General features: G+C 46.1%; 1 protein-coding gene across 1 annotated transcript in view; it reads left to right on the top strand.

Moving 5' to 3' along the window:
• The window catches only part of T265_02744 (hypothetical protein), a gene marked incomplete at both ends in the record, with an annotated part of 77,910 nt that overhangs the window by 33,350 nt on the left and 21,289 nt on the right, over positions 1-23,271 (top strand). Inside the window, 6 exons of the mRNA XM_009167059.1 lie at positions 1,915-2,032; positions 3,260-3,643; positions 6,993-7,195; positions 13,510-13,805; positions 17,089-17,545; positions 23,005-23,141. Of these exons, the coding sequence (XP_009165323.1) occupies positions 1,915-2,032; positions 3,260-3,643; positions 6,993-7,195; positions 13,510-13,805; positions 17,089-17,545; positions 23,005-23,141 (1,595 nt within the window). The remainder of the gene's footprint in view (positions 1-1,914; positions 2,033-3,259; positions 3,644-6,992; positions 7,196-13,509; positions 13,806-17,088; positions 17,546-23,004; positions 23,142-23,271) is intronic.

Below are 23,271 nucleotides of genomic sequence, written 5' to 3'. Positions count from 1 at the left end.
ACACATTCTTCAATGGAAGTACCCGTTGCACAACCGAAAACACGCTTTCTAACTGTTACGGTACGGATTCGCCGACACCAACCCACAGGAGCTATGGTTCTGAGACAACGATTGTCGAGCATCTGAAGACGTCTCAGTTCCTCGAATAGGCATCTCAAATTAGCAAACGTTTGATCACCCGTCCGAAACTCTGATTGTCTTGTTCATTTTATTTATTTGCGGTTTTGTGGAAAATGCCAAATCATAGCTGTATACTCACTGAAAGGTCTACATCGATTTCGTCGAATCACAGTTCTTTGACGATGGCATCTCTTCAGAAAAGAGTGATAGTCCTAGTTACGCTACATTTCACTGCAAACTTTGAAGCGTTCGAAACTAGATAACAAATCAGATGGATGGATGATAACCCGTGGTTCCAAACACACTTACCACTGACCTTCACAGCCTAATCTCGTGCTTTGGCGAACAGTTACATGTAAAAGGACCATCTTCGATTAGGTTCTCATTCATGAACTCTATGTCTACTTGTTTCGAATTCCCGACGTTTCATTGGCAGACGGTAACGCACGCTCGCTAAACCAACCCTCCACGTGATGTTTAACATCACGCACGTGTTGAATTTGTTTTCAGTTTGTGTGCGTTCTAAGCTCGTTTGTCAGGCTGAACTTCTTGGCACGCTAACTGTCGTCGGGTGTTTCCATTATTCAAATACTCGACTTGTAAGGCTTGTGTTAAGAATACAGTACACGTGTGCACATAAGTTTCTCGCCCGTTAGTCGAATGTTTTCTGAAGTACACGATGTGAATAGGATGATTCACCTACCAAAGTTGTGTTCTTTTTTTAGTATGCATAAATACATCGAAAGACATCGTTATCCTTGAATCGTCAACCCCGAGCAGTAGTCAAATGTTCCTCTCTGTTTTGATCAACACTTTATGACTCACGACGGATTAGCAAGAGTGCTTTTCGTATCCAGCTCATTGTTAAGCGCGTTCCCCACGTGAATTCGGTTATTTCGTGAATCGCTTGTTCCTAAATCCCATTTCTCGAGGACACCGTCTGGTGGATAAAAAACTCAGTGGATGTGCACAGACCCATCATTTCTGCGCATTGTGGAATGTCACAGGTTTTGGAAGGTAGAAATTGACCGAGAAAATTGAGAACAAACAGGGCTAAAACACGGGTTTTGAATTCGTCAGAGAGAATCTTTGGAAATTCCACATTCGAATTTAGTTTTATAGATAAACACCGGCTACCTGACATTCCTTTATTCAAGTAAATCAAAACCTTTCGGTTTACTCATCTGCCTGAGTCATCCCTGCATCCTGTGGCTGCACACGGATGATAGCTTGTTCGTCCCTCCTCAATACAACCAACTCTGGAAAACAATAGAACGTGTATATTTCTTCGAAGTCATCTCACAGAAAAATTACTACCCCGAATCTCGCGAGCTTAACGCTGATGGAATGTGAAGGGACGCACACACGCAAGCACAGAGTGAATTCAGTGATTTGGGAACTAGGGATTAATTAGCTTGTAGCTATAAAATACTGGGTGCGGATGGACTCGAAATTCCACTACAAACTACTAGTGTTTGCGGGGCGTAGTTTTTACCCGTCATCACGTCTGTGTGACTTCAAGGTTGTCTTCTGGATACACAACACTTGTGAATCACCTGAAGTTTGCCTTCAAGCCCCTGGGTCTCATTCACCCTTCCCTAACACGCTTTATCGACAAATCATAACCTTGTCAAACTGATACGAAAAAGGTTTTTTTATAATCTCAGAGAAACTCGGGTTCTTCTAGCCAAGGAAAGAGATTTTTCGTTTCGTCAGCTTTGCACTGTCCCAATAACTATTCGACTAACTTCCTTCTGTTTGCCACTTTCACCTCTATCCATCCCCAACCCTTAGCGAATAGGCTGTTCGGTTTTTCCACAAGCGATGTGGATTTCTATCTACTTCAACTCGTCTCACTCTATCAGAAGTCTCCGGAGTTGGCGAAACACTTACATCGCTACTTCATTCACCGGTAAGTTCACAGTTCTCCGATCGTAGTTCCCCACAAGCAAGCTTTGGTCCCCCAATACCTGGGGACAAAGCACCGATCAGTTTGTCAATCTGCGTTCCTGCAAAGATTTTGGGTGGCCCGGTCAAGTGCAGGGTTCGCAGATTGATTGAATAGGTAGCAATGAGCTCACTCCTGTTTTTTTCTGCGGGATGAACCTTGGTGATTTTATCTGTTGATGGCAAAGTTCACAATGATGAAACACAAACGATAGTTATGTACGGGAAAAGGTGCAGACAAGGGGCGAGGACGTGCGTGAAAAGCTTCGTTGCTTGACGACTTGCTTGCGGGGAAGCCTAGCAAGAACAGGTCACCTAGGATAGACGAGCTAATTGTCGGCCGCGCACCTCTCACGGCCATTTCTCGCGTGGTTATCCGGAACGTGTGACTAACGCAACGAGACTACGATCATGACTCGTTAGCGATCTCTGGATGCCTTAGCAATCGCGTTTACAGCCCCAGTGCATCTCTTGTCAAAACCCCGGTTGTTAGGAACGTTGGCCCAATGACCAACCAATCACAACCAGAGAAATTCTTACATCGACTGTACATACATATTCCAATTTTGGGCCATTTACTACCAACACTGGGCAAGAAGTTGCCAGCATTGGATGCCTCTCCCTCCCCTCCGTCTTTGGCAGAAAAAGCATAAGTTGAAAGCGCTGAACACGGCTTCTACATTATAGAGTATAGCATGGAGCAGCGGATTGTAGGTTGTACGTATACTCTCCCCGTATCCTGTTTCTCACTGTTGTTTTCTATCGATCGGTACTTAGTCTGAGTAATTTAGTCTTAGTAATTTAGTCTTAGTAATTTCCATCCAGAATCCACATTCGTTACTTGTTGTGTGTGTGTGTATACCGTTCGTGTACCGCCCTACATTGAATCACGCGGTTTTTTGGTGAACAACTGTGCGCTCGTATCCACGAGAACGTGTGTGTATTCTCTTTCTCGTTGTAATTGCCTAAGCGGTGTCTATTCAGCTTGGCTTCGATCGTCATATAGTTCTCACGATTTTGACGGGATGCATATGCCAGGGTGTGTACGGGGGTTCGTACGGCGGGTTCATTTTACAGTAACATCTTGGTTAAATTTCTTCGATGACCCTTTTAACCGTTAGTTTCAGGGATTAATCAAGATTCGTTGGAACGTTTGGGTTTACACTCTTGTCCACTTCTTCCACTTTTCAAGCTGTATGCAGTCGACTGAATTCGCCATCCATCTGGTATGGCTATTGGACACATTTGCTCCTCCACAACAGCGAGATGCTCTTCGTTCTGCATCAGGTGCCTTGTGCCGCCCATCTTCAGTGCCAACGTTCTCTCAAGTAACTAGCACAATGACGTCTGCTGGAACACTCCTCGACCACTCTACCGGGGGCTCTACACCGCGCCAACTTCCTCCCCACACTCAGTCGAACCAGAGTCAGTCTACCGAGTCAGATGAGACGAGAACCGTGACAGCCATCGTGGAACCGCAAGAATACACGGCCCAAAATCTTCGTAGCATAATTTTCCCAACTCAAGAGCTTTCACTCCTGCTTTTAAACCGGATCGTCAGTGTTTCGAATGAGACGTAAGTTCACTTTCATCCGCTTTCCCATTTCAACATCGCTGGGCATCCTGTTCATTGCTCACAGGAATGTATCTTGATAGATGATCCCGGAGAAGCAATTTGTTTTCTTCAAAAAGTTTCATCGTTAGGAGCTCATCTCTCCTTTTTCACAAATTCCCTGTCTTATTACCACTTCGTTTGTGTTGTAACCATAGCGTTTGCTAGACTTGGCTAGCAACTGGACGTGACACACGTCAAAAGCGATATTCCGTTCTGGACGCCCGCCGTTGGTAATCGCCCTCTGAGGTTGTCGGTTGAATAGGACGTTCTGGCCCGGTGACTGCGCATGCTTGACCCTGTTGTATATGGCCCAGCGGAAGTGGTTGAGATATCAGCCCTCACACATATCTGGTCTATGATCCCATAAGTTTGTACTGCAATTGTAATAACGATATTTTCCTCAGCTTAGTTCTCGGTCTGAACCTCCCAAGCTAGCGTTCCCGTCAAAACAACCAACAAAGGCGCACGGGGTATAGTAACGCCAAGAACGAGTCAAGAACACTTTACAGCGCGTCATATATATGGTGTAAGCGGCGGCAACCTTCTGGAAATTCTGACGCCTTTTGGATGGGACATTGACAACCGGCATTCGGCCAATACTGAGTCATGATCGGCTGTTGGGTCCAGACTTTCGACCAATCGGATCTCGGCTTGATGCCGAACCGGTAAGCAAGCCGAACTTTTGGCCAATCTTGTGCGGGATAGGCTCGTCGGCCGCAGCAGCACCTAACTGCGAGCGGTAAAGCAGAATCCGTGTGGAATTCCGCCTAACACTACTTCATCCGGATGGTGACGTAAATATTCCCGAATGTTCTTCACAAGCCAGAGCCTGTGTTCTCTTGTTAAACTACATCTCGATTTTCATCTGATTCATTCTGCTTTTTCACTGAACCTTCTGAGATGTCAGGCGGTAGTTTTCCACCTTCCAACTTTTCTTTTATGGCGATCAATATTATCAGGGTGGTAGGCGGAAAAGGTGCCCACTTTCACTGATATTCGTCCTGCTAGTGCTGACTCAGCTTATCCGAGCAACGGTTCCGAATTTGGGCAATTAACACATTGTGTCTTCCTACATAGACCTCTATAATGCACGATTTCTACCCATATGGCAATAAATGGATTAGTCCTTCCGCCACCCAAAAGAAGCATGAAGGCTGAGATACCGTCAGGTTGCCATGAGTAGACAGTAGCAGCTGAGATGCAGAGGTCGGGTTTGAACCACGGCCTACCGGTCAGTAAGTTCGGGCCTTAACCACTGAGCTATCACAAGCTTGGTCCACTTCACTACCATTCAGCAATGGTTGTGAGTTGCCTCCTACCAACCACTATCTTGTTACCATCGATCGCCCAACATTCGGACCTATTTGTTGTTATCACGTGACTGTTTACCCGTCAGCTGGACAAATCAAATTCGGATTAAACATGAAAAGAAAACTTAATTCGTCGTGGATGACATGTGTATTGGATCAAAAGTACGGAAGCAGAAGGCTATATAATCCCACCGTGCGTTACGAAGCCTACATCGCTTCCTGACAGCTCCGCATAATCACTAAAGCAACCACAAACTAGCCATCACTACGACGCACATTGAGTCATGTAGTCCGCGTCCAATGGGCCAAACTCGATGGCAAATAGTGAGTGTCGAGGGAGTGACTTTATGGCGCGGGTTTTAACAAGAAAACTGTGTGCCCAAATCCAAGGCGACGGTGTTTTTTTTAAATAAAGTTCAACGTAATAACAAGGGAGTTGTCTGCCCTCTGCTACTTTACCGCAAAGGTAGCACGGCATTTGATTCAGGTGACCATTCGATAAAATGTAGCTACCTTCCCTCGTTTTGAAGAATACTCTCCAGAACTGCGCACTCTTACCCTGGTGTTTTATGCCCTATGTCTGAAATACTGCGAAAGCTTTGATGCCCGAAACGTATCTACTACATGTGACCTCTTTCTCCTCGATAGGCGTCAAACAGAAGGTTGTGTGGAATCATTAAATTCTCCTACCACCTTAGGTTGTGCAGTTTATTCAAAAGCTTGTGATGTAAGCGGTCAGAAGGTGAAGAAAACTGCACAGCAGCCATGCATTCTGTGAAACTTTTTTCGTAACCTTGCATTACTACTCATAATGGTAAAATAAAAGATAATCATTCAGCTGTAACACCCTTTCAGTGCCTAGCTGCCATACTACCCAAAGGGACCACGAGGGGTGGGATACTGTCAGGATGCCTAAGTGTAGACAGGTGAATTCGAGAGGCAGAAGTCGGGTTCGAACCACGGACCTTCCGGTCAGTAAATTCGCGCTCTAACCACTTGAGCCATCTCGCCCCCACTCAGAACAGTACTTTCTCGACTGATCTACTTCTAACTTGAGGCTTTCAGTATCCCTTACTCTCAGTCAACTATTCTTACAGGTGTTTCATCTTGCTTGGAGATAAATACAGCTTGCGCAACTCCAGCCTGAAAATGCTGACACTTTCCAATTAAGGAAGCCGAAAGTGGGAAGAAGTCTACCTACCAGATTTCAGCTTCCGACGGTTTTCAGGAGCACATTCAATGAAAGACGAAAGATGATTACGCCCAACTTATAGGGTCATTGTTTTTTGTTATCAGCTGAGAGGTTAGAGGGCGAACTTACTGACTGGAAGGTCCTTGGTTCGTACCCGACCTCTGCATCTCAATTTCCCCTGTCCAGGCTTGAGCAGCCTGGCAGTATCCCAGCTCTCGCACTTCCTTCGAGTGGCGTAGCAGCTAAGCACCCGAAGAGTGTTACAGATGAACGATTCATTTATTTTTCCTATCAGTTATTGCTTTTTCCTCTCGTATAGTTGGCTTCAGAGTTTTCACTCGGTAGAATTGTCGAATTTTGGCGTGAAATATGCCTCATTGTTCACCTTTCACGTCTTTTGGCGTGAAATATGCCTCATTGTTCACTCTTTCGCGTCACTCTTAATTTCTGTCTCATTCAACTTTCATAATGACCACTCGACAGAAGATTTCTCGGTTCCGTGGCTCTCCATCCGCAGACCCGCTTGCCTGATGATTGTGGACCAAAGCTGTCTCTACACTTCGTAGTCCTTTGCACACGCACATCGAAACTCGCACACAACAAAGTATCACAAACATTGGAAACTGTCTATGTAGATATGCAGAACAGACCAAGGAGTCTCACAAGTTTCTAGAACGACTAAGTACCACCACAAACATACGCTGTCCTGTGTGTGCTCAGTCATATTTCCCTGACTTGCTTCGACGACTTTTTGCCGGTTAATCTAAACGACATCTCGGAATTCCCATATTTTTTCGTTTGTTTGCAGATCATTGCGCGGTTCAAGTCACTCCTCACGTGTCCTGCGAACGAATTCTGAGCTCAGGCCGGACAAAACAGATGCTGGGCCATCAAACACGCAGCACAGTGCGACGCTTCCTCTTACTGGGCAATCTGTGCCATCCGACAACGGTAGCAGAACACCTCTGTGTAGTTCTTTGGGACACAAACGAGCGGTTTCCGACATCTCTTGTAAGTTTTCGCAGGTTGTAATTAACACAATGAGGTTTGTCGAGAATTGAAAACTGAGTACGCGTAGTGTACTACTCACAAGGTTGATGAAAGTTCTTCAACACCCGGTGCCTGGTTTCGCCCTTCTTGGAGCTCCTCAGGTAGACGCAATTCCCGGGGTTTCCGTCAATCTTTTGTTCTACTTGAACTCGAATTTCACGGAATTAGCGAAATACACGCATTTGCAAACAAGTTTGGTTTTGCGAGGAACTTGCCCATCTGAATCTCTAGTTTATGATGGTTCTAAGCAGTTGAATGTGCTGCACCAGGTCGCCTCATGTTCTAGTTGGAAATATCCTTTTTTAAAAAGCGTTCAGCTGTAGCACCTTTTCGGTGCCTAGCTGCCATGCCACAGGAAGGAGGCATAAGGGCTGGGGTACTGTCAGGTCGCCCAAACCTAGACAGAGGAAGTCGAGAGGCAGAGGTCGGACCTTCCGGTCAGCAAATTCGCGCTCTAACTACTTGGGCCATCTCGCCCCGGGAACACCATCAACGAGAGATTCAGTTGGGTTCCAGGTGAGTCTCTCGCAAAACCAAATTTGAAAGCTGAGTACATTTTTAGGGCGCTGGTATCCTCAAGGTAATCTCGTGAATAAATGCTGAAAAACTGAGCCACATGAAGGCTTTTGTCTTCATTGAGGCTCACCCGGTGATCATAGGTGGATCAACTTGTGACCCTTTGATTAGCGGCTTCATGTTGTTCCCACTGGACCAAGCGTACGTACAGCGATTTTGTAGCCGGTAAAATTGATTGTAGATGTGATTACTGCTCTAGCCGTTTGCTGACTAACTCAGACAATTGTCCGGCTACTGCTGAATAGACAGGCCAACCCAGGCCCACAGTTTTTGTAAGTTTTGTGCAAGAATGAATGACTAATCAGGCGTAACTTCCTGATTTTTCACCAGGCGTCGGTTGATTGTCTGCATTCTTCAACGGCTGGTTAAATCAATAAGCACACCTGGTAACGGATATATACGTGCTGAATGACAACGTCTGACATCTGTGTCGAATGGCCAAGTCTCCCGGAGAATGTTTCAATTCAACTTTGTATGATGGAATAGACTTGAAATTTGGAATAAACAGCATTTGTCCCGAACATTACTGGTGTCTTATTCGCTGTTTATCACCGCTGTTCCGTGGAATGTATTCAATTCTCATTCATTTCTCATAAGTGAAAGGCTGAGCAGCAGCTGCCCCAAACATATGTACCGTGCTTCTCGGCCAATCAGCATACAGTGTCTTCACTTAAATGACGTAATCTCAGTTCGAAAATTACCAAATTTCAGGCTACTACTGATGTATTCAGTTCGTTTATGCGTAAACATGATGTGCTCCACGGGTCTGTAGCCTGACTGATGTGTTGCTTAGAATTCACTCCGGCTTTGCCGGACCTGAACTTATCTGCCCTCCTTTTCCGCTTCCCATCTTTTGGAAGAAGAAACTCGAAGTCAATTAATGAGACAAGTTACGATTTCTTACTCCCATCTTCTTACGGAGCGTGTGTGGGTACGAAGCGCCCCCCACTCCATCACCGTTATCACAATAAATGACAACCAGGTAGCTCTGTGTAAACCTCTAGCCCATTCGACGTTCAATCCACAGACAATGCACACATCACAGGCGTCTGTGGCGTATCCCTCTATAGAGGGACACCTACACCGCTCAGTGTCGATCATTTTTCACCGGTCCAATGAAATCCTTCCTCTAAGATCTTCCCAGTTTCGGTCCCTAAATGTGAAGTTTGCCCCTTGTCTATTCTTTCTCCGCCAAAATAGAAGCTAACCTTAGATATTACATCGTAACACGGCTGAAATCACCTATGCATCCCAACTCTGAACAGCGATTGTTTCCGGCCCCGGTGGTCACTACAGTGGGTTTTTCTGTTCGTTTTTATCTCTTCGGAAGATTGCAAAATATCTGATAATTTCGTATGCAATCAATCAATTGACCATCTATAAACCGTGTACCCTAGGCACACTGGTTCCAGCTGCTTCCGGAAAACGGGAGACTGTGGCAAATACATTCAAGCTTCGGAGGGAATGGCACATCCGGTTGGTTCGGAAACAGGGACGCTTTGGTGCACGAGCGCCATTGACTGCGCGATTGCGTCATTTCTGCCAATGTCACTAGCCAAACCTTACCTTGCTAAGATCCCTGAGAAATTCAATAACAACGATATAAAAGGTGTTTCATAATTTCAAGGAGCTTAATATGGTGAATACGATAACTGTTCTTAATGGAGAGCATCCGTTAGGTCCTCCGGATGATTTCCGAGTAAGGACCGACCCTTCTGACTAGAAGTAAGTCGGTAGGATTTTATCCAACTTATATTTACTCTGTCCGCTGGTCAAGCGGAATACTGGTGGACTTACTAGTTGTTGGCGTTCTCCTTGGGGGTACTTCCCTGGAAAGGCTTGGATATGATGCAGTTGAATGGGTCAGTTAAACTCTGACACCTTTCATGTGCAGAACTGTCATTCAACATGGAAAAAACTAGAGCGCTTAGAAACTGTCAGGTTGCCTAAGTAGGCTGATCTAAAAGTCAAACAGCGGGAGCAAACGACGAACTCTTCTGTCTTCAGTTCATAGGTCATTCCTGAATAATTGTATAAATGACACCGTTCATGATAATAAGGGTCCCTGTAGAACGTAGCTTCTCCAAAGTAACGCCTCATAAAATTCATGCCCATACCCACTTACTTTAGTCTTGAGGTCATTGCGGTTTCAGCCAAAGCTGAAGGGGCACTACTCCGCTCTCGAGCAAACCTCCAAGACTAGACACCTTCGTAAAGGAGACACAAAGCGTTTTTCGTCGCAACCCCCCCAGCCCATTGAGTTGACAACCCCGCAAACTGTTGATTTAGTCCCCAAAAGATGACAGCACAATGGATATACTTTATGCCATTGGTCAAAGTGTGTGTATCAAAAGCAGGACTGACAGGCTGTTCCGTCAGTGTTGGAGTCGACTCAGCTGATATTTTAGCCTTGGACACGCATGCGGCGTCATTCGCTGGGACGTTTCGTAGTTGGTGCGGCTGCAGTCACACACGATAACTCAATATTTCGTCAACATAGGAAAAGCAGTCCTCGTGCTTGCTTATGCCGTTTAGTCCTCGTCATTCAGGTTTGGTTAGATGAACAATTATGACTTCCCAGTGACCTGAATGATGAAGGCTTACCACATTTCAGTGGCATGCGTGAATAATAATTATTTAATCGGTATTTTTTTATTTGGGCAATGTTTCGCTTTTGACACACAAGCTTCATCAGGCCAAGTGAACAGGTCACCAAATTGACCAGGTTATAAAACAGACGGGGAACCAATCAGTAAGTCAGTCCTCTTCAAATTATCACACTAGATCAGTGTTGAGTGTCAATTAAGGCTCTTGTCGGCTAGTGTGGGTGCCAAAATATTGAATTGATGGGTTAGAGGAGTTTCAAATCCGTTCCGATCGCTTTTTGTTCCTTAATCTTCCACTTCAGGATGCTTCACTTGATGATTCACCTCGGGTGGCACTGGTAGATTTTCCTTGATCTTCGCGGACATGTGAATGTTGCGACAATTTAGTTGGGGGGAGGGGAGGTGTGTAAGGTTAAGTGGAACCCAGATGATGACTACTCTTCCCTCTGGTAATCGCACGCCAACGCATGTTAGCTCGAATGACCCAAGACTCATCGATTCAAGATTTTGGTAGCCACACTAGCCGACAAGAGCCGTTAATTGACACTGATCTAGTGTGATAATCTGAATAGGACTTACTCATTGGTTCCCCGTCTGTTTTATAACCTGGCCAATTTGGTGACCTGTTCACTTGGCCTGATGAAGCTTTTGTGTCAAAAGCGAAACGTTGCCCAAATAAAAACCACCGGTTGTTTATGAAACGGTGACTTCTCAATCGGTTCCCAACCTTTCCCGATAGTTATTTAAGTCTGTCCAACTTTAGTGGCATTCACCCCAGAAAAAAGTGAGGAAAAGTACACTGCATCCTGGGAGCTGTTTAGAAAAACATGGATATGAGTGAGGTGCTACACGGTTCTTATGGATCATTCTAAAAAAACAGCCTCGTCTAAGAAAAGTTGTTCAGCTGTAACACCCTTTTGGTGCCTAGCCACCATGCCAGCCGAAGGAAGCACGAGGGCTGGGATACTGCCAGATCGCCCAAGCCTAGTCAGGGGAAGTCGAGAGGCAGAAGTCCTGTTCGAACCAAGGACCTTCCGGTTAGTAAATTCGCCCTCTAACCAAATTTTAAGCACTTTCAAACCCTCAAAAGTGTTTCCTTTTGGTGCGGGTATCGTATTCAGTAAAGAGGGGGAAGTAAAAACCTGATATTCTCCCGAATCTTGGGTGGTTAAAGAAATAGTGCTGTGCCACTGTAGATGGACAACGTTCTGTATCATCGAAATAACGACTCGGTATTCAAGTATTTTCAATCTGAATCGCTAAACATACGGTCCAACCGGCACTTTATTGCAATGTCTACCTTTTTGATGACCATGGCTTGGGCAACCTGGCCGTATCCCAGCCCTCGTGCTTCCTTCGGGTGGCATGGGAGCTGGGCACCGGAAGAGTGCTACAGCTGAACGGTTTTTTTTCCCGACATTCTCCGGTTTCCTCAAAACATAAATTCAGTGACTCCAAAAATGCCTCGAGAAGTACGGAGTCTACTTTAGCTAATTTATTCTTTGGGATACATCGCCCCCAGACATTAGAGGAGAGGAAAATTTGCGGAGCTGACTTGTGGCACCCAAGACTCCTGTCGGAAGGAGGTAGCACGAGGGCTAGGATACTGCCAGGTTGCCCAAGCCTAGACACGGGAAGTCGAGAGGCAGAGGTTGGGTTCGAACCACGGACCGTCCGGTCAGTAAATTCCCGCTCTAACCACTTGGGCCATCTCGCCCCCCTTTAATGACAATCTAGTAACCGGTCAAGGAAGTGCCATAAGCCATATATTCTAACTTGATGACAATATCTTTTCAGAGCATTTCCCGTATCTGGCAGCTTAAACCTAAGGCTACTCGAACTCAGCAATCAAGAAATGCCTTTATTGACCAAGGAAAATTCGGTTTAGAGGTTCCTGACTGCTGGAGACTTTATTGGTGAGACACGATCGATCAGCTGTAGTACCCTTTTGGTGCCTAGCTGTCTTGCCACACGAAGGAGGCACGAGGGCTGGGATACTGCCAGGTCGCCCAAGCCTAGACAGGGGAAGTCAAGAGGTAGAGGTCGAGTTCGAACTACGGACCTTCCGGTCAGTAGATTTGCGCTCTAACCACTTGATCTATCTCGTCCCCGGTGAGACACGAAGTCCACATTTCCACCTCATTACTCGTATAGGTCTAGCATGAGCTTCAACTGTTTTCTGTATCCGTATATTCAAACCGCAGATAATGTACCTTCTTAGCAGGATGGTCGGTATTTCGCGCATCCTCCCCGTTTGCTTATTTGGATCCCAACAGCGTGGTTTTGAATCACATGTATGAACTATTTTCCGTCGAAATTCACGGGAAGCAGGATGGTCGGTATTTCGCGCATCCTCGCTTGCTTATTTGGATCCCAACACTGTGGTTTTGAATCACATGTATAAACTATTTTCCGTCGAAATTCACAGGTGATTCGCAATTCGGAAGCAGATGTAGCCTGTGTTTCGGTGCATTGTTACTTGTCCATAGGTGCGCATTTACCGCTTTTATGTTCCAACTGTGATTGGCCTTTCACAGAACCTGTATTTCAGTACACAAAATTGTTGCGTGCAAGGAACGATGGACCCTAACTTCGAGAGCCGCTTGTAACAACATTACAGTAGAATGTATTGGTACAGTACTGAAATGTTGGGTTTGGATTAGGCCGTTTTTCATGTTACTAACGCAAGGTTTTGGAACACACATCTCCTAAACAGGAACTTACAGTTCGGTTCCAATCCGAACTACTTCTCGTTTTGTCGACACCACTTAATATTTTTGCGTCCTGATTAAGGGCGACATCAATCGTGGACTGTCGACACATTTCATCGACCTTATGAGTAGTATTGAAGTGTGGACTTTGTTTTTGGCAGTTTATGATAGATTCTTCAAGATCGTAACTCGACTCGGTGAGTAGTTTAACGCGTCAACTTAGTTGCTTCATTTCAAGCCTTCCGGTTTGATGTACCGGCAATTCTTGTCAGAAATGTTCTGTCCCTCACAGCCACGCTAACCCGACCAGCTGACTGTTGCTTGTTGACCGAATTGGGGTGGGATTATACCACTGTCCTGTTGATTTTCCCTGCTCTTTCAGTTCTAGCTTCCCATCCTGATTCCCACGGAGCCCGACTCCACACGGCCAGGACCCAACAATCAAATGTGATTTCCGCCACTGCTGAGGGTGCGATTGCGAACGAACGTGTTCATACATCGGACCGTTGGTCGTCGGAAGACTCTGCGGTCGGTTTATCGCACGACTTGGAGAATGAACAGGATTTGCCCAACTCGATGCCGCATCGTCTGAACGGAGATTGGTCTGTCCATTCTCGGCATGCCTGTACACAAGATCGGACATTTGGCATCACCGGCTCGTGTTTCAGCGTGAACAAGGTTGGTCTGCCAATTTGGTTTGAAGTAGAACATAAGGTTGACGGAAATTCGGGGACTGCGCCGACCTGATGAGCCCCAAGGGGGGCGAAACCGGTCTTGCGCTGTCGAAGAATTTTCAGCAACCTTATGAGTAGTGTATTATGTCCATACGAGGGTGGTTTGTGTTCACTCGGTTCCTAGCCTGCCGATAAGTTTGAATTGCCTAGTGTGGCTTATAGCATATTTACCACAGCTGAACCCCACACGGTAAGGCTTGTTTGCCTCTGATCCGCTGACAATCGAACCGGTGACCAGAAGATAACAAGACTTTCCCTAGAAATCAAGATACGGCAGTGAAGCATCGGTTTTGAACACTGGTGTCATGCTGTCGATGATGATGATGGTGACCAGAAATCAGGACGAGTCATTTGCTAATTCACTAATCCTCTCACGACGTCAACTCGATCTGGTAGTTAATTGGATTCTGCGCTGTGTTTGTGCTGGTGACCTTTACATGTGCGAATACTATCGTTTCGGTCCGTCAAGATAAAAATAGTTATTGTTCCTGGAGTTTTTGCAATCGGTGGGCAAATCTGAAGATGTGTCACAGGAAGAACGAAGCATGATGTCATGCTGTCGATGATGATGATGTTGGGGTAGCGTGTACATGAATCTGTAGGTCATGTCGTTCAAGGGATACGATTGTATGAATTCCACCTAGCGGTGTTTCCACGTGGTCTGTTTAATCTTGGTTTGAGTGAGAATACGGATTCCGTTTCTTGTTTCATCTTCATCATCATCAAAGAAAGCCCCACAATAAAAAAGAAGATAAAAAGAGTGGGTGGGGGAGGGGACCTAGTGCTGGTCTATGCCAAGCATTCTGAGGTGCCCACACCTCCAACCGCTCAATCAGACAATCTGGAAAGAAACTGGCAGCACGAATGCCACTGACATCGATTAGCTGCCATTTCTTACCAGGGCACCCAGACCTGGACGGGAGGACGATTAGGGTCCTCAACCAAAGTGTTTGACTCAAAAGCCTAACCGCAAGTCAGCGGTGTTTGACTGGAAATGCAAGTATATTACCATTTTCTACGGAACACGTCGCCATACATGTTCCAAACCCCAATCTGGAGGGCCAGGAGACTGTGTTCGTCAGACCTCTACACATGGACCAACCTGGTATGAGAGACTCTGTGAGCATCGTGCATACGCTCCCCCGTATAGCTCAATGGATCGCCGAAGTACACAAACCGCCACACCACGGTAAGGTCCACTCTTCACGTAGCAGTTTCATCGTCTCCACAGTGGTAGCTGGACGGATTACCTATAACCAGAGCAATCCGAAGTTTGATGTTCCATTGCACATACTCGATCAAGGCGGGTCTGAATCCTCTCATCTAATCCACTATGTCGTAAGGAGGACGATGTACCGATTTTCGCAGGACATTTGAGCTTCAAGTTTATCTAATAGGGACTTGGGGTCATGTCGGAGGCGAGATGGCTCAAGTGGTTAGAGCGCAAGTTTACTGATGGAGAGGTCTGGTTCGAACCCGACCTCTACCTCTCGACTTCTCCTGTCTAGGCTTGGGTAACCTGGGAGTATCCCAGCCCTCGTGTGACCTTCGGGTAACATGGCAGTTAGGCACCGGAAGGGTGCTACAGCTGAACGACAGTACTACTGATTCATCCTCGTTTGAAACCATCATAGTCATCATACATATTGTGTGCAGAGGTTCGTAACCGTAACCCTCTAAACAGTTGTACTGGTGTATTACAGTCGACTGGTCTGACTTATAAAGTAGTAAATAATAGTTTCAGCTGCAGCACCCTTTTGGTGCCTCACTGTCATGTCACCCGAAGGAAGCACGAGGGCCGGGATACTGTCAGGTTGCCCAAGCCTACAGCGGGGAAGTCGAGAGGCCGAGGTCGGGTTCGAATCACGGATCTTCTGGTCCGAAAGCCGGCGCCCTAACCACTGAGCTGATGGTACTACGCGACGGCTGATGTGGAGCGAGATTATTTGTGTGTGTGCAATTCATGGATATACGTGGGCTGAGATACTGCCAAGACAGGACGGCACTTAGGGCTCCCATCCAAAGCCTCTCGCACAAAAACCTGACCGCAGTGCATCTGTGTTTGGCAGGAACAAAACAAAAGTAGATCGTTCAGCCTAGCTACCATCACACCAGAAGGAAGCACGGTGGGGCAGGGATACTGACAGGTTGCCCAATCCTGGACAGGAGCAGTCGAGATGCTGAGGTTGGGTTCGAACCACGGATCTTCCGGTCTGTAAGCTGGCGCCCTAACCACTGAACCACCTCGCCCAGTGTGACTTGTAAAGAGAGTGGATTCACAACTACTTGTTCACTTTCTCACAACTCTCAATCTTGTCTGTGCCGAAACCCCACTCATCTCAATTTCAATCCTTGTGAATAAATAAGTAGTTCGTTACGGTACAAAGTTCATCAGAAACGTGTAGAGAAAACAAGTTTTAAAATCATTTTGTTGTATTCAGCTGGTATCCGCAAACAAGACATCGGTTTTTGTTCAGACAAACATACTCATTCCTATATCTTTCGAAACTTTATTTGATCATCACTCCCACGTGTCTGTCTAACTTGGTTTACTTACCTACATACCGGACATTCTCCTGAGCACCGGTACGCGACACATTACAGGTAACAGGATAGGACACCAGTCTGAAGTGAAATACTAGAGAGGACGTAGCAAGCACCAGTCGACGCAGTCTGCATCTTCTAAATGGATCAGGTACAACGGATAACGACCAAACAGTTAGCAATTGACGTTGGTCCGATTCCACTGATGTCAACGTGAGCTACGTATGACGTCGACATTAGGGAAATGTCTAATACAAAGGACTTCCTTCTCAGTTAAACCGGTTGCAAATAACAAGTAAGCTGAAAAAAACATCACAACGGGCACCACTGCATGGGCTGTTGTCCAAGAAGTCAGCTGTTCTAGAGCGCTCAGCTTGTAGTAGCTACCACCAATCAGCTTTTCAATTTATACGAGCATTCTGATGCACCGAATGAGCTTTCGTCACAACATAACTTGTAGAAACTAAACGGAGCTGAGCCGTAACCCTCTCATCAACGTCCTTACAGATAATCTACAGACGGAACACACTGCTCTGTCGGCAGCCCACGTCCGATTCGCACCCTTCTTTGGGCTCATCAGGTAGACACAATCCCGGAGTTTCCACCACGCACTTCTATCTGATCACTGTCAAATTTATTCCCGCGTTTATTAGGCTTTCCTTTTATTTTGTGACATCTTTCAGATAATCACCAAGGAACCGTCTGGTTTTGAACTACGCGCTGTCCACAGTTTGCAACGATTGAGCTTGGCAGACGTACCTACCGCATCAGACGATACAAACTTACGTGGCCTAAAACGGTCGGCTCCCTCCCGTAACCACATCCCCAGTAATCATCCAGTTAGTGACCCTTCGGCTTCTCACGATGTCGGTATGAATACGTCATCCTCAATGAGTCCTCCTGACAGTGGGTTGCAGTTGGTTATTACGGATTCGTCGCGCCCTCTTTCCGATGACAAACTGACTGTCGAGCCCCAAGCAGCTGGTCAACAAGCATATCTTGACACAGGTTGTCCACTGGACCCGACGATCAGCCTACAACTCCAGCTAGTCCCTCGGTTAGTTCCAGAGTGGGACTTCATGGACGGACTACTCAGACTTGCCAGGCGTTTGATTCCAATCAGCTCGAAAGAGCAACGCAGTAAGTTTTGTCGTTCCGAGGCCCCGGTGTTTTTTATGGCTCATTCTCTGTTGCTGCGCTCATTGGGGGCGAGATGGCCCAAGTGGTTAGAGCGCGAATTTACTGACCAGAAGGTTCGTGGTTCGAATCCGACCCCCGCCACTCGACTTCCCCTGTCTAGGTTTGGGCAACCTGGCAGTATCCCAGCCCTCGTGCTTCCTTCAGGTGGCATGGCAGCTAGGCACCGGAAGGGTGCTACAGCTGAACGCTTTGGTTCTTCTTCAGAATAGCAAGTAGGGTTCCAGCCCGGGAAAGGGACTGTATGAACCATATCTTCACACTCTGTTAAGTGTTTGAGTAACGGCCTGCGTGTAGGTCCCCTACAATCTCGGTGTTCCTTTACTTTGAGATTGCTTTCGATTCAGTCCTCAACACACTTGCGCAACAGGGTGTGCCCCGTGGGCGCGAGGATTGGTGCCCGACAAGGATGCCTACTCTCTTCGTTTAAAAAAAAAACTTTCATTAATGATGAAGTAATGAAGCGAAAACCGTAATCGCTCCAAGAACCGGATGTTCCGATGTTTCCAAACGTGGAATGTACGGACGACATTTTTGAAAAGAAAGCAAAAAAAACGCGTGAAAAGCTATAAGATCTCCCAGTCCTTCGACATTTTCTTCATACCCACAAAGTTGAAAGTCATACTCAAGGACGTACAGCCTATGAACACTGGAAGTTGTAGTACATCATAGGTACGTCGAAAGTTGCATTGGATATGAGGGTTGTACAAAGCGGTCGTACAAATCTCAAAGGCCATAACTGCGTTTGCCACTTTATACCAATTGTAACTTCAAAAAGACGTCTCACTGGGTCTCAAAGGACGCGTGTTTCAGACTATGATGCTGGCTGTATTGTTGTACGGCACTGACGGTTCGGGTGTAGAATCTGAGACGTCTTCAGAATTTTGACCACCAGTGTCTCAGATCTAAGGCTAGAATCATCTGCGACCGGCGATTGGCAACCAAATGATCGAGAAACGGGTTTTTAGGGAAGTAAATGGTACTCAAAGAATACATCCGGTACTGGAAGCTAAGGTGGCTGGGTCATGTGTTACGTCACGCGTTAACTTGGTCACCTGTCCTTACCCTATTAACTTGGTCACCTGTCCTGACCCTACTTTTACCAACCACGTCTTCTGTCTTCCTGGCGTGTTTATTTTTTGCTCAAATCACTGAGAACGTTCTCTCTGGAACAGCCCATCCAATTTTGCCGAGAGAACCGCAGATACGTTTGTCAATGAGATATAAAAAAACCGTTCAACTGCAACACCCTTTCGGCGCCTAGCTGCCATGCAATCCGAAGGAAGCACGGAGACAGGAGAACTCGAGAGGCAGATGTCGGGTTCGAACCACTGACCTTCTGGTCAGTAAATTCGCGCTTCAACTACTGAGACACACGTGTTCATATCTTATTTTTCTAAGATGCTGAGGTTGGGTTCGAACGGTGGGAGCGGTGGATCAGTAATACTGAAGTACATCGAATGGTTTTCGGAAGAAATAATCCACTAACGGTAGATGAACCTGTCACAATCCATAGGTTGCGCTGGCAATGAACGGAATTCCTCGAAGAGCAAATGCGTGTATTTCGCTGAGTTCGTGCAATTTGGGTACAAGTAGAACATAGGGTTGACAAAAACTCGGGAACCGCGCCTACCTGATGAGACCGGTCGTGAGCTTTCGAAGAATTTTCATCAACTTTATGAGTGATGCATTACGTATATTCTTGAAGAGCTGTTTTCACACAACCACGTGAAAGGTGCAAATAAGTCAGGGGAGGTCAAACAGTGTCTGGGCAGCGAAGTAGGAGGGTCAGTATCGGCAAACTCAACCGTGTTCGTCATTGTCTTCTCCCTGAATGAGGACCCTAAGGAAAGACACATCGATAATTAGAGACATTTTCAAGCATTGAGCATTCGCTCACTCTCGATAGCGTTTGTACATCCAAGTTGTTATCTTCAGTGCATAGCTCTCCTCCCACGCTTCCCAATGAAAAGTGCACTGACACTCCTGTATTTACGCACTAATTACGTCACCTTACACCTCCAATGTGTAGCTATCTACCCCACTTTCTCAAATAACCGGCGAACGAAACTGTGATAGCTATAAACACGGTTTTTACAGCTGTTGATAATGATGAGTCCTGCTTCATCAACACGTTCTGTTTACCCATCCGCATGCAAGTTCTCCACATATATCAAGAATGGAGGGAGGTGTATTCCGACAGTCGTAAGACTGACCAACTAACACGTTTCTACCGGCAGCCGTTACCCTTGAGTTTAACCGTGCTACCCAGTGTGCGCGCGCTCCCTTCTTCACTTGCAATTCCGATACCTATGTGATCCTTCCCAATGCTATTCGCTCGAGGAAGTCGATATTTTTGTTAATCACCTTGCTCACAACCCCAAACGTTCCTCCACCTTCTGTCGTCTCTGTTTTCCGTTTGTCACCAGGCCCCAAAACGTTCCACGCAGTATTTTTGATGCCTCCATATTCCTTTCTGGAAATGGGCACATAACCGGCCTCCAACCTGACTTGCCTTTCTAATCGATCCTTTTTCCCAGAGTATTATCATCTCATTGGAACTACTGACCTCGTTATCCCAATTCTCAAACACTTATGGCCCCATTTTCATCGCTAGTACTTTTTCTAGTCTTAGAATCCTCACTGGCCACAAGGTTTCTGCGTGATCTAGAGAATAATGTTCTACTGAATGATCACCAACGCTCTTTCAGGTTTTCCGGCATACGTCTAACACCTGTGGTATGGGTAAGTTATGCCAGATAGTAGTATCCCTCGAGTTCCCTGAGACTTTTATGATACTACCAAATAATGGCTCAACTGTAATACCCTTTCGGTGCGTAGGTGTCATGCCAACCGAAGGAAGCACTAAGGCTGAGATACTGTCAGGTTACCCAAGCCCAGACAAGAGCAGTTGAGCTGAAGAGGTTGGGTTCGAACCATAGACCTTCCGATGAGTAAGTTCGTGCCGTAACCTCTGAACCATCTTGAGCTTCCCACGGGCCCTTACTCGGTTATGACTTATTGTTCTCTCTAAACCGCGTGCACATGAACTAGATTGGGGATTAGTCATTTGGGTTGTATGCTTCTGATACGCGCGCATCTCTTTGAGGTTATTTCTACTACCCACAGGATCATCACTTCCCCGTTCTTTCTTCTCTCCTGTTTTCGTTTCGTACCAACGGTATTTTTCTATGGTTCCCTACTCATTCGCTTTTGAAACCGGTGTCTGTCACTCCGCTGCCATTCATAGAGCAGAGTATGAGTACTGCGAACACTAATCTCGGTGAAATTCACGTTTGAGGTGTAGCAAACGCTGTGACATCCAACCCTTCCAGGTTTTTTTTTCCTATTTCCCGCGCACTTTGTAACTTTCTTCGAACTATGTCGCCAAGACTGTCCGTATCGTCCTAGTTTGAACTTTTCTGATAGTCTCTCCCCCGAATCCACTCATTGTCCTAAATGCCTCCAAGAATGTGTGTTTTCGGAAATTCCCATTTATAATAAGAACACAGATGGGTTGACGAACATATTTTCGGCGAGGTCTTTTCAATTCATACAATTGCGAAGGTTAAGAGAGCAGTATTTAACATATTTGGATGAGTATGGTGTAAATGGACAGGAAATCGAGTGAGACAACATTGGCTACCTATCAAAGAACAATTAATTCAGGTCACCAATAGGATGACCTGAGCTAGTCAGCGCGGGGGGTGCTGTAGTTGTGTGTTCAGCACAAGGTGCATGTGTGAGGGGAGGGGAGTTGGACCATGGTAAGTACAACACACGAACAAAGCGTTTTTGCCGACAAAGGATCGGGTCGCGATGTCGTATGGCGATAGCTTCAGCCACTGCAATTGTGCGCTGCTGTACTGATCTGGGTTGGTTAGCCGGCGCCTTGTAAACAACGCGGAAACTTTGGCTGGGTATCACGTTGTGTGCAGTGTCGGCTAAATGTTGTACTACGGAACTGGTTATCGTCCTCCTGGTTCCAGAAGCTAGCCAGGGTGGATTGTGTTCCTTCATTCTTTGGCTGAGTTGCCTAGTCGTGCGTCCGATGTATTCTGCTGCACGGCAGCAAGAGAATGAGTAAACCAACATATTTTGGGCGTGGACAGGCACTCTATCCTTGAGATTAAAGGGGCACAAACGATTGCTGGTGAACCAGGTTCGGAGTTTTGCGGCCGGGAAAACTTTGTTCAGACTGGTGGAAAATCTTCTGTTCAGTAGATCGGCCGGTATATCTCCCTTAAACGAGAGGCTAATGTAAACTGGTTTCCTTCTGGCTGTGGCTGTGATGGTGTTTGCTTCCTCCCTGTTCGAATGCTTTGTAATAAACTTGTCGGGGAATCAATTGTGGGTTTTCTTTCCTCGTACCCACAGTTTCTTGTCCTCAGGTGCGCTTTATCCCAGACTACTGTTGTCCACTCGGTTGGTCACTCTTTTCAGCTATCCTTTACCATTTTTCGCCCGAATAACTGCATTCTGGACTGACGCACTGCTCACTATTATCGTTTTATCAATTGAACAGGGAGTTTGTATAGAGAAAGTCCTTGGTAGAAATACTGGTATGCAAAAGTCAGTGTCTGTTACGAAACTGCGTATTCTATTCATTTCCTGATGTAATTATGGATGGATTTTATGTTCGTTTATTTTCCACCTATATGACAGTACTACGCAGGAACTGTTCGGAATACCGTGTCATATGTTCCGTCCGCCCAGCTCTCAACGCCTGAGGCAGTAATCAACTCGTTGCCTCACTGTATGTTAATGCATACAGTTGTTTCCACATTCCATACGGTTAATTTAATTTCCACTTTCACATGTCTTCATTCATCTGCCTTCTGGGCAGCAAATCACCCCGCTCGTCTGTTCACAATTTTACCATGGATTCTCTATCATGAATAATCAAAAAGATCATAATCACTTTTCCCAGTATGTGTGGATCCATTTGTCTCAAGCTGTGACGTCATTTCTCTGTTACTATGGCCTAACGATAGGCTTTGTTTTAGTTAGTGATTTATTAAACTGCATACTCTGTTCCATCTGTTATCACTACACTGAATCGATCATCGGTTGTCTTCGGTTTTTGCCGAGGCTGTTTGTTTACCCATAGTCAGGCGCTCCTGGAGAAAGTTTTCGTCAAAAAGTAATTTTTCAGTACGGTAGTTCTCTGTGGATACGTGCGTGATCGGCGGAATGTGGAATAAGCCAAACAAGCATCACCAAGGTCTGTCCTGAAGTCTCACCACCACTTCTGCTCAGTTTGTAATGTATTCCGAATGGGATTCAAGTGGCACATGAAATTCTAGTATTCGCTAAACAATGATAAACCAATTGCAGACTTGTATTGATCAATCGTTTTGGTATTCATGCTGCCCCCTTTTCTTCCTTCGCCCCCTTCCCAGCGGCATACCTTCAAGCGGAACTTGCTAACCTCAATCTACATTTGCCAGCCCGTGTGTGGCTCCCGGTGAACAAAGCTGATCACATTGTCCTTCGCATTCCACCCACGGCTGCAGTTTGTTTGAATTCCAAGGACAAGGTATGATGAAAGTTGTTGTTCTATCTAATTTCCGGCTTTTTTTAATACTGGCTGCAGTTTTGAGTAGTCCTGTTTGTAGACTACCGTATTCAATGGACAGCTATGGTTGGCGCGTACGACCAAACCCCCT

This window comes from Opisthorchis viverrini (assembly GCF_000715545.1).
Source record: "Opisthorchis viverrini unplaced genomic scaffold opera_v5_35, whole genome shotgun sequence".
NCBI classification, from domain to species: domain Eukaryota; kingdom Metazoa; phylum Platyhelminthes; class Trematoda; order Opisthorchiida; family Opisthorchiidae; genus Opisthorchis; species Opisthorchis viverrini.
This window is presented reverse-complemented; position numbering and strand designations above follow the sequence as displayed.